The sequence below is a fragment of the Coregonus clupeaformis genome, unplaced genomic scaffold (genome assembly GCF_020615455.1).
Source record: "Coregonus clupeaformis isolate EN_2021a unplaced genomic scaffold, ASM2061545v1 scaf1104, whole genome shotgun sequence".
NCBI classification, from domain to species: domain Eukaryota; kingdom Metazoa; phylum Chordata; class Actinopteri; order Salmoniformes; family Salmonidae; genus Coregonus; species Coregonus clupeaformis.
In genome coordinates, this window is record NW_025534558.1 from 124,614 (window position 1) to 138,471 (window position 13,858).

General features: G+C 41.4%; 1 protein-coding gene across 1 annotated transcript; it reads right to left on the bottom strand.

Annotated features, from left to right (window-relative positions):
- Positions 1-133: 133 nt before the first annotated feature.
- On the bottom strand, positions 134-13,049 carry LOC121560329 (sodium/potassium-transporting ATPase subunit alpha-1). Its single transcript, XM_041873339.2, has 21 exons — positions 12,887-13,049; positions 12,511-12,636; positions 10,306-10,365; positions 9,731-9,934; positions 9,496-9,609; positions 9,275-9,409; positions 9,067-9,184; positions 5,484-5,752; positions 4,928-5,371; positions 4,284-4,476; positions 3,992-4,167; positions 3,762-3,898; positions 3,455-3,605; positions 3,189-3,357; positions 2,938-3,092; positions 2,633-2,756; positions 2,129-2,274; positions 1,119-1,252; positions 850-951; positions 460-551; positions 134-248 (listed from the first exon to the last, which is right to left on the bottom strand). The coding sequence occupies exons 1-21, from the start codon at positions 12,896-12,898 to the stop codon at positions 220-222; spliced, it is 3,090 nt and encodes a 1,029-aa protein (XP_041729273.1). The 5' UTR covers positions 12,899-13,049; the 3' UTR covers positions 134-219.
- Positions 13,050-13,858: the final 809 nt, after the last annotated feature.

A 13,858-nucleotide genomic window follows, 5' to 3' on the forward strand; every position in this document is an offset into this window, starting at 1 on the left:
GCAACCCATAATAAAGACTATGCAATCTGACTCCATAAAGATGAATAGCAAAGTGCAACCGAGACTCTTAAAGCGCTACAGGAATAGACTATCAAGTAAGGTCTGAGAATTGTCTATCAAAGGCAAATAGGTTTAATATCTTTGTAAAATGAATGATTACATTATAAGGCAATACTGTAGCAGAGTGACATTGAGTGATCCTGGGACCGCCTCTTTGCCTCAATAGTAAGTCTCCTGGTACACCCAACCTGAAAGAAGAGACAATTCAGAGAAAAAAACAACAGAATTAGTTTGATTTCATCTTGCCACACTGCAAATCTCCATGATACAAAAGGATATAATTCGGCACTCCCAATCCTACATGTCATTGTCATGTTATTATACAATAATTGACAGTGACGGCCAATTGTCGGCATTAGCTTAACAACTTGTTGTGGTCCATAGTCCCTGAGCACTTACCTCCTGGGTTCCGTCGCATGATGTATTTCCTAACCTCATCATAGATGAAGATGAGCAGGGTGTAGGGAAAGGCACACACCCACCAGAAAGGCCTGAGGAATAACAGAAGGAAATAGAGAAGAAAAATAGAAGGAAAGAGGGAAGGAAAAGAAAAGAAAATATTAAATTGAGCGTAAATCTGGGAGCTGCGTTTTCTCTCTCGGTTAGGCAGTAAACCCCATTACACTTCAGCTAGCTAGTGAACCCCAACTGATCCTGTGAGGCCGCAGTAGTCTCCGCCCTTTATCATATCCACCCATTTTACCACTCATCTTTTAAAACAGGCGGTGACCTTTGTTCCAAGCTGGTATACAGAAGAGTTTAAGATAATCTGAAGGGTCTACTGCTCACTTGAGTGGGTACATTCTGATGGCGACATCCATTCCAGGGCAGTAGGACAGGAAGAGAGCCAGGGCGGATTCCGAACAAAGTCCGAAGATGAGAACACGGTTCCTTTAGGTGGGAGGAAAAATAAAATATATTTCATGAATTTAAACCAACAGGGTGGATATTGATTTTGAAGTGAGTTGCAGGGCTGTATGAACATGTGTGTGTGTTGTGTGTGTGTGTGTGTGTACCAGACTTAGACCAAGACCACGGAGATCGATGTGTGTACTTACTTCATTAGTCCCTGCTGAAAGAAGGAGTTCTTCCTGGTCTTACAGACGACCAAAACGGCCCACTGTGCAATCACGACAGCGACGAAGTACGCTGTGTGGCAGGTAAACTCAATAATCTTTCTGCTCTCATATGTCTGAAGGATGGGGAGAGAGAGAGCGAGAGAGCGAGAGAGAGAGGGGGGGGGGGAGAGAGAGAGAGAGAGAGAGAGAGAGAGAGAGAGAGAGAGAGAGAGAGAGAGAGAGAGAGAGAGAGAGAGAGATAGAGAGAGAGAGAGAGAGAGAGAGAGAGAGAGATGAGGGCAGATAGAGGAACAAAGAGGAAGAGGAGAAAGAGGGGAGGTGTTTATTACATTTTTAATGAATGTGTGGTGAGCCTGTGAGCCAGTGACAGCAGCGGCATCCACAAGTGTACAAATGGTAGTTCTGGAGGAATAGTAGCAAGCTGTCTACGAAGCCCAAAGCACGGAGAGGACGTTGGGGGTTGTGAGTTGTGCTGCCGAGGCTACGGACCTGTCTGTGTCTGCCTCTCTGGCAGTGACTGAAAGGTTCCCTCTTTCTCAAGACCATTGATTCTTCCTCCGCTGACTATCCAAAATGCAAGCTGTGCATCAACCCTGATGCATAATCCCAGCCATGACTTCTGAACTTTGTTTTTTAATACTATATCACATTTATTGATTTATTTCGTTTTCTTGAATTTCCTGATGGAATAAACTAACTGGACTAAACTACATTTGAAAAAAATTGGAGAGAGATTGAAAAAGCTCTAATGGAGAACTCATCACACAAGAAGGTACTCAAAACAAGGCTAATGCTAATCCCTTCATAGAAATATAATGAATAGAACGGGCTAGGAAGCTATAACCCTGACAATTTGACCGGTATACTCATGCCAGCTCACCCATTATGCCATCATTGACTTGAATGGAGACGCCCTTTCTATTCATTCTATTTCTATGGATCCGTTAGTAAGGCGTCAGCAAAAGGCAGAGCGGCATTTGTGTACTCACCCACTGCTGGCCGTAGCTGTCCTCCAAGTCGTTGATAAACTGGTTTTCCCAGTCCAAACGGATACCTAGCAGATCCATGGGATAGAACCCGTTCTCAGCCATGATTACAAAGTATGTGAAGAAGCCAGCTGCGGCCAACATCACTCCTGTGAAGAGGAAGAAGGAGGAGAGTATTAGGTAACACTTCATTTAGATAGTCCCATCTGTAGATGCTCTACAGACTATCTACAGACTAACATCAGTAACATTTCAACTAACTATCTACTAACCCTAGCGCTAACCCTAACTTTACCTTACCCTTACCCTAACCGTAGCAAGCAGTTGCTTATCAACAGATAGTCTGTTAGTATGATGTTTTGTTGATAATACAGACGGACTATCCTAATAAAGTGTGACATCGATCAGATTGTAAATGTGCTATGAAACAGACTGGTCAACATACAACTCAAAAAGACCCGTTAAAAGGGCAGGCAAAACAGAAGCAGGGTCAAATTAACGCCTTACCAAATTGACCGTAGGCCACACTAATGAGTCTCTCGTTCACCAGTCGGTCGGTTTTGGGGTTCCGTGGCTGTCTCTTCATGATGTCGTTCTCAGCTTGTTCATAGGCCAGGGAGATAGCGGGGATCTTGAAGGTAACGATGGGAAAGATCACCCAAATTAGAAACACATCGTTGCTAACTTCGATGTTAGTGAAAATACCTTCTGAACAACCTCTGAAATGATCACGGACATTGTTTGTGGTGATGCACCAGAACACATGATCAGATTGTTCACAAAGGAGGAGTATCCACATCTGAAAGACCCACCATGTCAGTTCCCAGGTCGATGCAGAGGATGGTGACGGTCCCTAGAGCCAGCGGAATGTTGGCGAGGAGCAAGAAGAGGAAGGGGGTCATCTCTGGAATTTTACTGGACAGGGTGTAGGTGATGGACTTCTTCAAGTTGTCAAAGATCAGACGACCTGAGGGGAAATAGAGGGTGGAAGGGATAGTCAGGGTGATGACAGAAGGATGGAAAGACACAGCAGATTGATAGTCATCGGCAGAGCTCCTCATACCCTCTTCAACACCAGTCACGATGGAGGCAAAGTTGTCATCCAGGAGGATCATGTCTGCAGCCTGCTTAGAGACGTCAGATCCAGCGATACCCATAGCAACACCGATGTCAGCCTTCCTCAGAGCAGGAGAATCGTTCACACCATCACCTGTCACAGCCACAATGGCACCCTGTGGATAAGTAAGAGAGGTGTTTAAAGGTCTTAGCAACGAAAGATGCAATGATCCCGACTGACACATAAGCATGGATTCATTAACTAAATAGTACCTGACGCTGGCAACCCTCCACAATAATCAGCTTCTGCTGAGGAGAAGTTCTGGCAAACACAATCTCAGTGTGATGCTTCAGGATGTCATCCAACTCTTCGGTGGTCATGTCCTTCAGCTGTCCACCATGGACAACACAGGCCTTGGCATCTCTGCATGGCACAAAGATGGAAAGTTAAAATATAAGCTAAATATAACTGGCTTGTATTTTTCCCAAAACTGCAAAATATAGGTTTCTGTCACTCAGCTTTAAGTGTAGAAAGTATGATGACATACACCGAAATTATCCCAAACAAACTGCAACATACCTTGGGTTGACCTCAGAAACTGGGATTTTCAGACGAGCAGCAATTTCCTCAACAGTCTCGTTGCCCTCAGAGATGATGCCCACACCCTTGGCAATGGCCTTCGCAGTGATGGGATGATCCCCAGTAACCATGATAACCTAAGCGTAGGAAGGGAAGTTGAGTGGTCTGATCAAAGTGGCTGTTATGTGTGATGGCCTAAGAGTGTTGAGTTTAATATGATATTGCCATACCTTGATTCCAGCACACCTGCACTTGCTCACAGCGTCAGGCACGGCAGCACGAGGAGGGTCAATCATGGACATGAGGCCAACGAAGCACAGATTCTCAGTGGGGAAGTTCATCTCTTCACAGTCAAAGTCAAAGCCTTCGGCAAACTGGTCATCAGGGAGCTGGAAATGGCAGAAACCTGAAAAGGACACAGAGTCAGAAACACGCTAGAACAAATCCTGCATGTTCAAGACTGTACATTAGCTCCCAAACGTTTGAATGAATATGTTTCCATATTGGTGTGTGCCCTCTTACCCAGCACTCTCTCTCCCAGCCCTCCTAGAGCTTCGTAGGCGTTCTGAAATGATGCTTTTATCTCGTCATCCAGAAGATGTTCTTTGCCTTGGAGCAAGATGGTGGAGCAGCTGTCCAGGATCCTCTCAGGGGCTCCCTTCATCACCAGCAGATGCTTGGACTCGCCGGCCGTGTTGTTCTCATGAACGGAGAGCTAAGGGAAGAAATGTATTGTTTTTTGATGAGATGACACCATGAAGAGGGTTTACTTTATTTAAAATAAAATAACTCAGCAGGTTACCAGTAAGCCTGGTAAAGTAAAGTTCCGGCAGCGTATTGGATGTAGATACCCAGTGGCAGTTACAAGCTGATTGAGAAAAGCCATCCATGATTTTAAATCCATGACACCACCTTTTAGATCACAGTTTAACCCGTTGTTAACCCACACATTTTACTTCTTCAGTTTGTCAGTTTTTATTGTTATATTTTGTTTTTTTATCCTCTTATGTTTGTTGTAAATATTTCAGTTTTTACTTCAATTGTTTTTGTCCATTGTTTTTTTCCTGTGAAGCGCATTGTATTCCATGTCTGAAATGTGCTGTGTAAATAAAGCTTGATTTGATTTGATTGACCAGATACTATGTATAAAGAGCACGTGTGGTTACCTGGTATTTGTTGGTGGAGTTGAAGGGGATCTCAACGACTTTGCGGTGCTTTTCTCTCATGTCTTTGACAGACCCACAGCACAGCTCGATACACTTCAGCAGGGCAGTCTCTGAGGCGTCACCACATACATCTCTTTTGAGGATAGGTACGTTGCTCTGTTCTGCCAGGAAGACGGCGCGGTTGCACAGGCCAGCGACTCTAGCCAGTGCAGCCCAGGTGGAGGAGCTTTTGTCGAAAGAGGTACCGCTCTGGTTCTCTGTGGTGTCAGCGTCATGGATCTGGTTGTCGAACCACATGTGAGCCACGGTCATTCTGTTCTGGGTTAGGGTGCCAGTCTTGTCAGAGCAGATTGTGGAGGTGGACCCCAGGGTCTCCACAGCTTCGAGATTCTTCACCAGGCAGTTCTTCTTGGCCATACGCTTGGCAGTCAGAGTTAGACACACCTAAGATGGAAATCCATAGCAGAGGGTTAAAGAATAAAAAATGAGACAAAATATGTTTTGTTGTTATTTTTCATGAAGATGTTGTTAAACATTACTTTTCATCAGCACTCACAGTTACAGTAGCCAGGAGACCCTCTGGCACATTAGCAACGATGATTCCAATGAGGAAGATGATGGATGGCAGCCAACCATAGCCCAGAATAACAGAGAGGATTAAGAAAGTCACGCCGAAGAAGACGGACACACCGGTGATGATTTCGATGAAGTGATCAATTTCAATCCCGAGAGGCGTCTGCCCACTTTCCAGACTCATGGCCAAGGCGGCGATACGACCCATGATAGTGTGGTCACCAGTGTTGATGACGATACCTCTGGCAGTTCCTGGAAGGACCAAACATGGAGAATATGGTTTGGAACAGGGTTCCCCAACTGGCGACCCGCTGGCCGAATTTGGAATGCGGGAGGTTTTATTTGGCCTCCCCATGTTTTCTGAGCACAAAATATATATACAGTACCAGTCAAAAGTTTGGACACACCTACCCTCTCCAGGGTTTTTCTTAATTTTTACTATTTTCTACATTGTAGAATAATAGTGAATACATCAAATCTAAGATATAACACATATGGAATCATGTAGTAACCAAAAAAGTATAAAACACTGTGGAGGCCAGGTCATCTGGTGCAGCACTCCATCACTCTCCTTCTTGGTCAAATAGCCCTTACACAGCCTGGAGGTGTGTTGGGTCATTGTCCTGTTGAAAAACAAATGATAGTCCCACTAAGCGCAAACCAGATGGGATGGCGTATCGCTGCAGAATGCTGTGGTAGCCATGCTGTTTGAGTGTGACTTGAATTCTAAATAAATCACTGATATTGTCACCAGCAAAGCACCTCCACACCATCACACCTCCTCCTCCATGCTTCACGGTTGTAACCACACATGCGGAGATCATCCATTCACCCACACCGCGTCTCACAAAGCCACAGCAGTTGGCACCAAAAATCTCAAATTTGGACTCCAGACCAAAGGACAAATTTCCACCGGTCTAATGTCCATTGCTCGTGTTTCTTGGCTCAAGCAAGTCTCTTCTTCTTATAGGTGTCCTTTAGTAGTGGTTTCTTTGCAGCAATTCGACCATGAAGGCCTGATTCACATAGTCACCTCTGAACAGTTGATGTTGAGATGTGTCTGTTACTTGAACTCTGTGAAGTATTTATTTGGCCTGCAATTTCTGAGCATGGTAACTCTAAAGAACTTATCCTCTGCAGCAGAGGTAACTCTGGGTCTTCCATTCCTGTGGCGGTCCTCTAGAGAGCCAGTTTCATCATAGTGCTTGATGGTTTTTGCAACTGCACTTGAAGAAACTTTCTAAGTTCTTGAAATGTTCCTTATTGACTGACGCATTAAGAAGGAAAGATATTCCACAAATTAACTTTTAAGAAGGCACACCTGTTAATTGAAATGCATTCCAGGTGACTACCTCATGAAGCTGGTTGAGAGAATGCCAAGAGTGTGCAAAGCTGTCATCAAGGCAAAGGGTGGCTATTTGAAAAATCTCAAATATAAAATATATCTTGAGTTGTTTAACACTTTTTTGGTTACTACATGATTCCATATGTGTTATTCTACTCTGTCAAAAACAGTAAAAATAAAGAAAAACCTTGAATGAGTAGTTGTGTCCAAACTTTTGACTGGTAGTGTATATATATATATATATATATATATAAATAAAATAAATAAATAATAATAATATGTATATATATACAGTACCAGTCAAAAGTTTTCATTGTTGGACTTTAAAAATGTAAAAACCTTCAGGAAATCAGCTCCAAGTGATTTAAATTTGGGAAATGTGTTCACAACTATTCTCACACATAATAAAGAGACACGTGATCATATACAAATGTAAGCAAGGTTTGAAATTATGATGTTTTAGTCAAATATTATATGTTTGGGCTTCTTGCAGCCAATTATGTTCCGGCCCCCAGACCATCTGCTCAAGAAAATAATTGATGATTTGATGATTCCTGGTTTAGAATCACAAAGAGGCCGAATCAGACAAATGAACACGTTTAATATGCCTGCCTTTCCTACACACTTCTCAGTAGTTGGTATTCAGACTTACCTTATGGAGGGGCTTAACAAGGTTTTCGGGCAAGGTTCCCTTGCGTGCATTTAATACATTTAATTCAACCTCAGAAAACACACCCACTTGGTGGCCTACCATTTTAATCAGGGAGGTTTTGTTCACTCGTTTTTCTGTTCATTTATCTAAAGCAGGGTTCTTCAATTCCGGTCCTGGAGGGCCGAAACACTTCTGTTTTTTATTTCTACCTGGTAGTTAATTGCACTCACCTGGTGTCCCAGGTCTGAATTAGCCCCTGATTAGAAGGAGAGGATGAAAAACAGAGGTGTTTCGGCCCTCCAGGACCGGAATTGAAGAACCCTGATCTAAAGCAATCTCTTTCAATACTGTGCACCTTTAATTTGAATTTGATCGCCACAAGACTTGAATGTAGAGAATGTGTTCAGAATATAGAAAGATAGCCATGAAAACATATGCATATTTGTCTCTGTTTCAGAACTCAAGGGTCAATTTTAAAACACTGATTTTACACATTATTTATGTTTAGGGAAAATCATGAATCCTACTTCATGTAAAAAATAAAGCCTTTATGTACAAAAAAAGGAGTTTTGATTAATTTTGAAAGTTGCCACATTCAGTTAATCAATGGTGAGGTTGAAAGTAGTCTAGCCTACAATCGTTTTATAATTATAGTATGGAGAATAGTATACAATAGTATGATATAATAAACGTACTCTAATTTCCCGCACTAATCATGGAACTGTGCAAAGTGTTGCGCCGTGTGTCAAGATCAAAGTATCGGTTTGAGCTCCATAATGATTTAACAAGCCTATATGCCCCCGATTTATTTTTACTACAATTTGTATTTGGCCTTCATTAAATAGCATTCACTATTACTTGACCCTCAGCCACAGCCACAAAGACGTGACAGCGTTTACAGAGGAACGAGATAAAGCTAGGCTAAATCAAACGATGTAATGGAATGATACGAATGTAAGGAAGGGAACGAACACTAAATTGGCAGTTAAATATAGTGGCTAATAAGGAAAAAGGAAACGTTGGGGCATATGATTAAAACGTTCTAGAGAGCACAGTGGCTACATTTGGCGCAACTCTTTACCTTGTCATCTCATTTGGCGTGTCTCCAAATTTGATCCCTGCAAGTTATAAGGCCATACAATAAAAATTCTGCATAACCGCACATATTTCATACTTCACTCATTTACCTAGCTCGTATCAATAAGCTCTTATCAATTTATAAATGACAGTGTATGGAGAATGCTGTTACTTCTATTGGGGGGAAATAAAGTAGATGCTTTTCCCACTTAGAACCGGCAGGTTTGCTCGAACTTATTCATGGGTCCTCGACGGTAACGGTGGTGAAATTATTACGGGACAAAATCAAGGTCAGACACACCTCAATTTCTGGCGTTTCCCCATGCTTTAGAATACAAATAGCGAGGAGAGTGCATAAAAAAAGAATAAAGTTCCATTTATGCGCATGGAACTCCGGTCTGAATCCCATCCTAAAAGAGCGAATTGATACATTTTAAGTAATTTTAACTAATAACTTTTCAATAATTACAGCTAGTTACAGAAGGTATTTACCTTCAACACAGTTGGTAGAGAAGAAGGCGATATTCCTGGTTTCCAGGGGGTTGTCATTGCTAAAATCGGGACTACGAGTTTGGGGCTCAGATTCACCAGTGAGTGAGGAGTTGTCCACCTGAGTGGGAAAATAGAATTGCATCAATACAACAATGAATGAATGACATTTACGTGTGTGACACGACTTCATGTATTTTTATGTATCCACCTTGCAGCCGCTGGCAGAGATGATACGCAAATCAGCTGGGATCCTGTCTCCTCCTTTCACCTCCACTATATCGCCAACCACCACTTCTTCAGTGTTGATGTTCTTCCTCTCACCATCACGGACAACCAGGGCTTGCTACAAGGCAGATGACAGGATTAACATCTGTAGAGGTAACTATATGATCAAGTTCTTCTCAGAGGTGTTTGAAAATGCAGTCTAACCTGTGGGACCAGGTTCTTGAAGGAGTCCATGATCTTTGAGCTCTTGGCCTCTTGGTAGTATGAGAAACAACCAGTGATAATGACGACAACAGCGAGCACAAGACCCAGGTACAACTGTTAGGCAGAAAGATTATGAGAATATTGCGTTATCGTTACCCTTTCCATCACTGGAGGCTTTGTGTTTTTTTGTCAAGTCTCAAATTATCTCTGAATTCTATGATTGTATGATTCTCACATTAGCATTGGTCGGCTCTTCCTCTGAGGTGACCTGGATAATGTGTGCCATGAAGCAGAGCACAGCTCCGATCCACAGCAGCATGCAGAACCCGCCAAAGAGCTGCTTGCAGAACTTCACCCACTCAGGGGTAGTGCGGGGAGGAGTCAGGGTGTTGGGGCCGTCGCGAAGAAGGATATCCTTAGCCCGAACCGAGGATAGACCCTGGGTGGAGGAGGGATGAGAGAGAAAGAGAGAGGGAAAATGGAAAAGAGGACAGACAGATAGAAGAGCAACACAGAGTAAGTGAAGGGATGTCACACAATCGGAAAATATATATTTGACTCCAAACTCTGTGTAAACTTTCGGAAGATATAGATACGTTTCATATGAAAAGATTCAGTGGTAGATAGTGATTTCATCATGACACTGAAAGCAGATGAAGTTCTACCTATGCTATGACCTTGTGCCGTAACCTCCACGACCTCAGTACTCTTCCAATTTCAGTCAGCTGTAATCCTTAGGAGCAACTGATCCAAGTGGTTCTCAATGTTACAAACGGAGGCACACATGCACACACATACATATTCACTCACCCTGGCTAAGTCTGTGCCGTATTTCCTGTTAAGTTCATCAAAGGTCAACTTGTGGTCATCCTAAATCAGAGAGAGAGAGAGAGAGAGAGAGAGAGAGAGAGAGAGAGAGAGAGAGAGAGAGAGAGAGAGAGAGAGAGAGAGAGAGAGAGAGAGAGAAGAGAGAGAGAGAGAGCTTGTTGAACTAGGTAGTTCTCTAATCTTTCCCCCTTGGCAGAAGTAAACAGAACATATAGTTATGAAACACATTCCTCCAATAATTTGAACTGATTCTAGGTATGACAAGGTCATGCAGCACAGATTTAAATCTAAACCATAGAAGAGTCATTCGTTTCTGTATGATGGATGGAATCGCTCTGAATCATGACTGAATCCATTACTGAATTTTACATTCCTGCCCTGAAAAAGTACTGCACAGTGCACATATCCGTTTTCTATTCCGCTACAGGCAAGAAAGCAGTTTCCAAAGATAGGCTAATGTTTCTTTAAAGTTTAAACGTAGGCTATTGGGGTTTTAGAACTGCCCACCAAGACTCACTGCAGAGTAATAGTATGTAAATGAAAATGCAAATGAGTGGCCAAATGCAAATCTAGAAGCCAAAGAGCTTTATACACGCTTGATAGGTTGTATGCTGCACCTTTTCTTGTCCACAGAGACTAATAGGCTTACGCTGTAAAGGGGTTGCCATGCATTTGACAGTAATTTACAGGCAGCTAGTGGTGAGTAAGTTACTGAATGTCATATTGCCTACTGTTATGTAAATAAAGTATCAGAGCAAGTACTGTGTAATGACAGTAAATTATCGTAGATTTTACTGTATTATACTGTTAATATAAAAATAAAAATAAAGTTTTATTTTCACATACACTGGATAGGTTTGATGAAATGTGTTGTTTTACAGTTATATATACAGTTAAAGTAAAAAATGTGTTAAAAAAAAGTTAATACTACTGACTGTAATTGGAATGAATGAATGGATGAATGAAATTAATTGAGGGGAGAATGGGTTTGTATTTCACAATGTTTTACTCTAATGACATGGGATTGGTACAAGCAGGTTAGCTGCTAGGTAGTGCTTACACATTACAGCATATGAATGAATATTTGGTGTTTTATATCATTTGCACTTCTAGAGGCCTTAACAAAGGCTTCCAAACTGTCAGCAACAACAGGGCAAAACAGACCAAAAAGACATGGCAAAACGCTCAACCGTTAAAGGTTGAAGACTTACTGCCACTCCAATATGTTCCCTATCCATTTGAAATTGATGGGGCACTACTACCACAGACCAGTTAAATTGGTACAACATTCTCACTAACGGGTGCAACAAATATAGCCTCTTACAAGGCAAGCCTCAAAATATGGTCATGAGCCAGAAGCAACAATACCATGCACCCACTAGTGGTCAAAAGGTTTTTGGGGCTCCAAAAAAACGTTATGGTACTGTATTCTGTGGGATGGAATTACAGTACCATTCAAAATACAGCAATTATTTCCCCGCCCAAATTACCGTATAACATTACTGCATTGCTGTATTATTTACTATAGTATTTTGGTTTATTATCTTTGACATAGAAGGGGAGGCTTTCTCCTTCAGGAAACCTACTGAAGAAATACTAAAAGAGAACATTTTCCATAACCTGTAGGTAGGTAGGATAGGGGTCTGAACGGATAATTTCTTACATATGGGTGGCACACATTGAAATATGGGGGAATGGAATGGGCAGGGTATATGCAAATAAAATACTGTAGTAGTTAATATAGTTTAAAAAGTGTAGTGTTTTTGCAGACTGTAGTGTTTTTGCTGACATTACTGTAGTATTTACTACAGTGTTTCTTTAACCAATAATACTGTCATATTTACTATAGCATTCTACAGTAAGTATACTACAACATTCTATAGTAAGTACTACACATGATTGAGGGATACTACAGTGTATAGTATAGTATTCTACAGGTTACTATAGAATTATATAGTTAGTACTGTAGTATTCTATAGTAAACCGTAGTCTTTTTTAATGTGGGAAAAAAACTTTTTTTGTTTACTGTGCACCTTTGTCTTTTCTTATTGAAAATACAGACATTTTTGAAGCTATGTCACTGTATCTATTTTAAACAAATTGCATATGGATTAACGTGCATTGTCCATGTCAACTAAATTAGATGAATAGATTGAATAAATGAATAAATAATCGGTTTTTCCTCACCAGGTCAACTTCCTTTTTCAGGTCGTCCATGTCCGTCTTCTCCTTGGCTTTCTTCACCTGCTTTTCACTCTTCTTCTTTCCATCGTCCTCTGACGTTGCCGCCTGTTTATAATCATCTTTCCCCTTCTGTATGTCAAAAGGTACGTTAATGAAGAGGAGGTGTAAACTATCAATGTGCCTCTTTGCTAATCAGGTGTAGAAATTCAATTTAGAAATGTATAAAATCCCCTTAAGAAGCAGCTATTAACATAAAATATAGAGCTAAACGTTTCTTGCATGTATGAACTGCAAAAAAAAACATGTTTTTAGTTAAGTTGAAAGAAAACAAAATAAGTCAATCCAAATCCTGATAATTAAAATTGCAATGCAGACTTACTACAAGCCCCATCCTTGCACCGCTGTCTCAATCCCAGTGGTTTTGTAAAGATCATTTATTTCCTCCTTATCCTGAGAGACTCCACCTGTTGCACGTCTACACCTGTCTCTCTCCCTCTTTCTCCACGTTTCGAGGCAACCAAGAGCTCCCTGGGTAGCTAACTGAGGTTTGAATATTTATATGGTTTACCTGGCCAAGGGGAGGTGCACAGGAGGAATGAGTCAGATGAGTGGAGAGGGGGCTGAGGATGGGAGGGGTTGGGGAGAAGGAGTTGGATCTGTGGCAATCTTCACCTGTACAGCTAGGTCATTTTGACCGCGAGCCCCCATAAAGAAAGCATCCCTGTCGGAAGTTTACAGTACTCACAATAAACAAATGGGTTTAAAATAACCCAACCAGTAACCCAACCATTTGCCTCTATAGCACCTACAATACCATGTGTAGGTAGTTGGAAGTTTACAGTACTCACAATAAACAAATGGGTTAAAAATAACCCAACCAGTCATCCAACTATGGGTCACTATAGCGGCCACATGTAGATATTTGTGTAGCAATCCGTATTTGTGGAACAATCTTCAAAATGTTCTTAATTCTAATGGTTTTGTGCCTCTAGGTCAATTCAGAAAGCTGATTGAGGACTTTATTACTGATGAATGTGTTGGTTTTTTATGACAGTGTTTTTCTTTCTGCTTGAATTTTGTATTTATATTTTTTGATTTCTGTAATTTAGGGCTCATCTGTAAAAGAGACCTTGGTCTCAGTTTGACTCCATGATAACATAATGAAATAAATAAAATAAAATAAATAAATAAAGGTAGTCGTAAGTTTACAGAACTCTCACTAAAAACAAATGGGTTAAAAATAACCCAACCAGTAAACGGTAAAGGATGAGGACAATGAATGAATGGAGAACATGGTCTTTCTCTCTGCCGTACTTTGTGACTTACTGGTTGAATAGAACACCATCCTGCC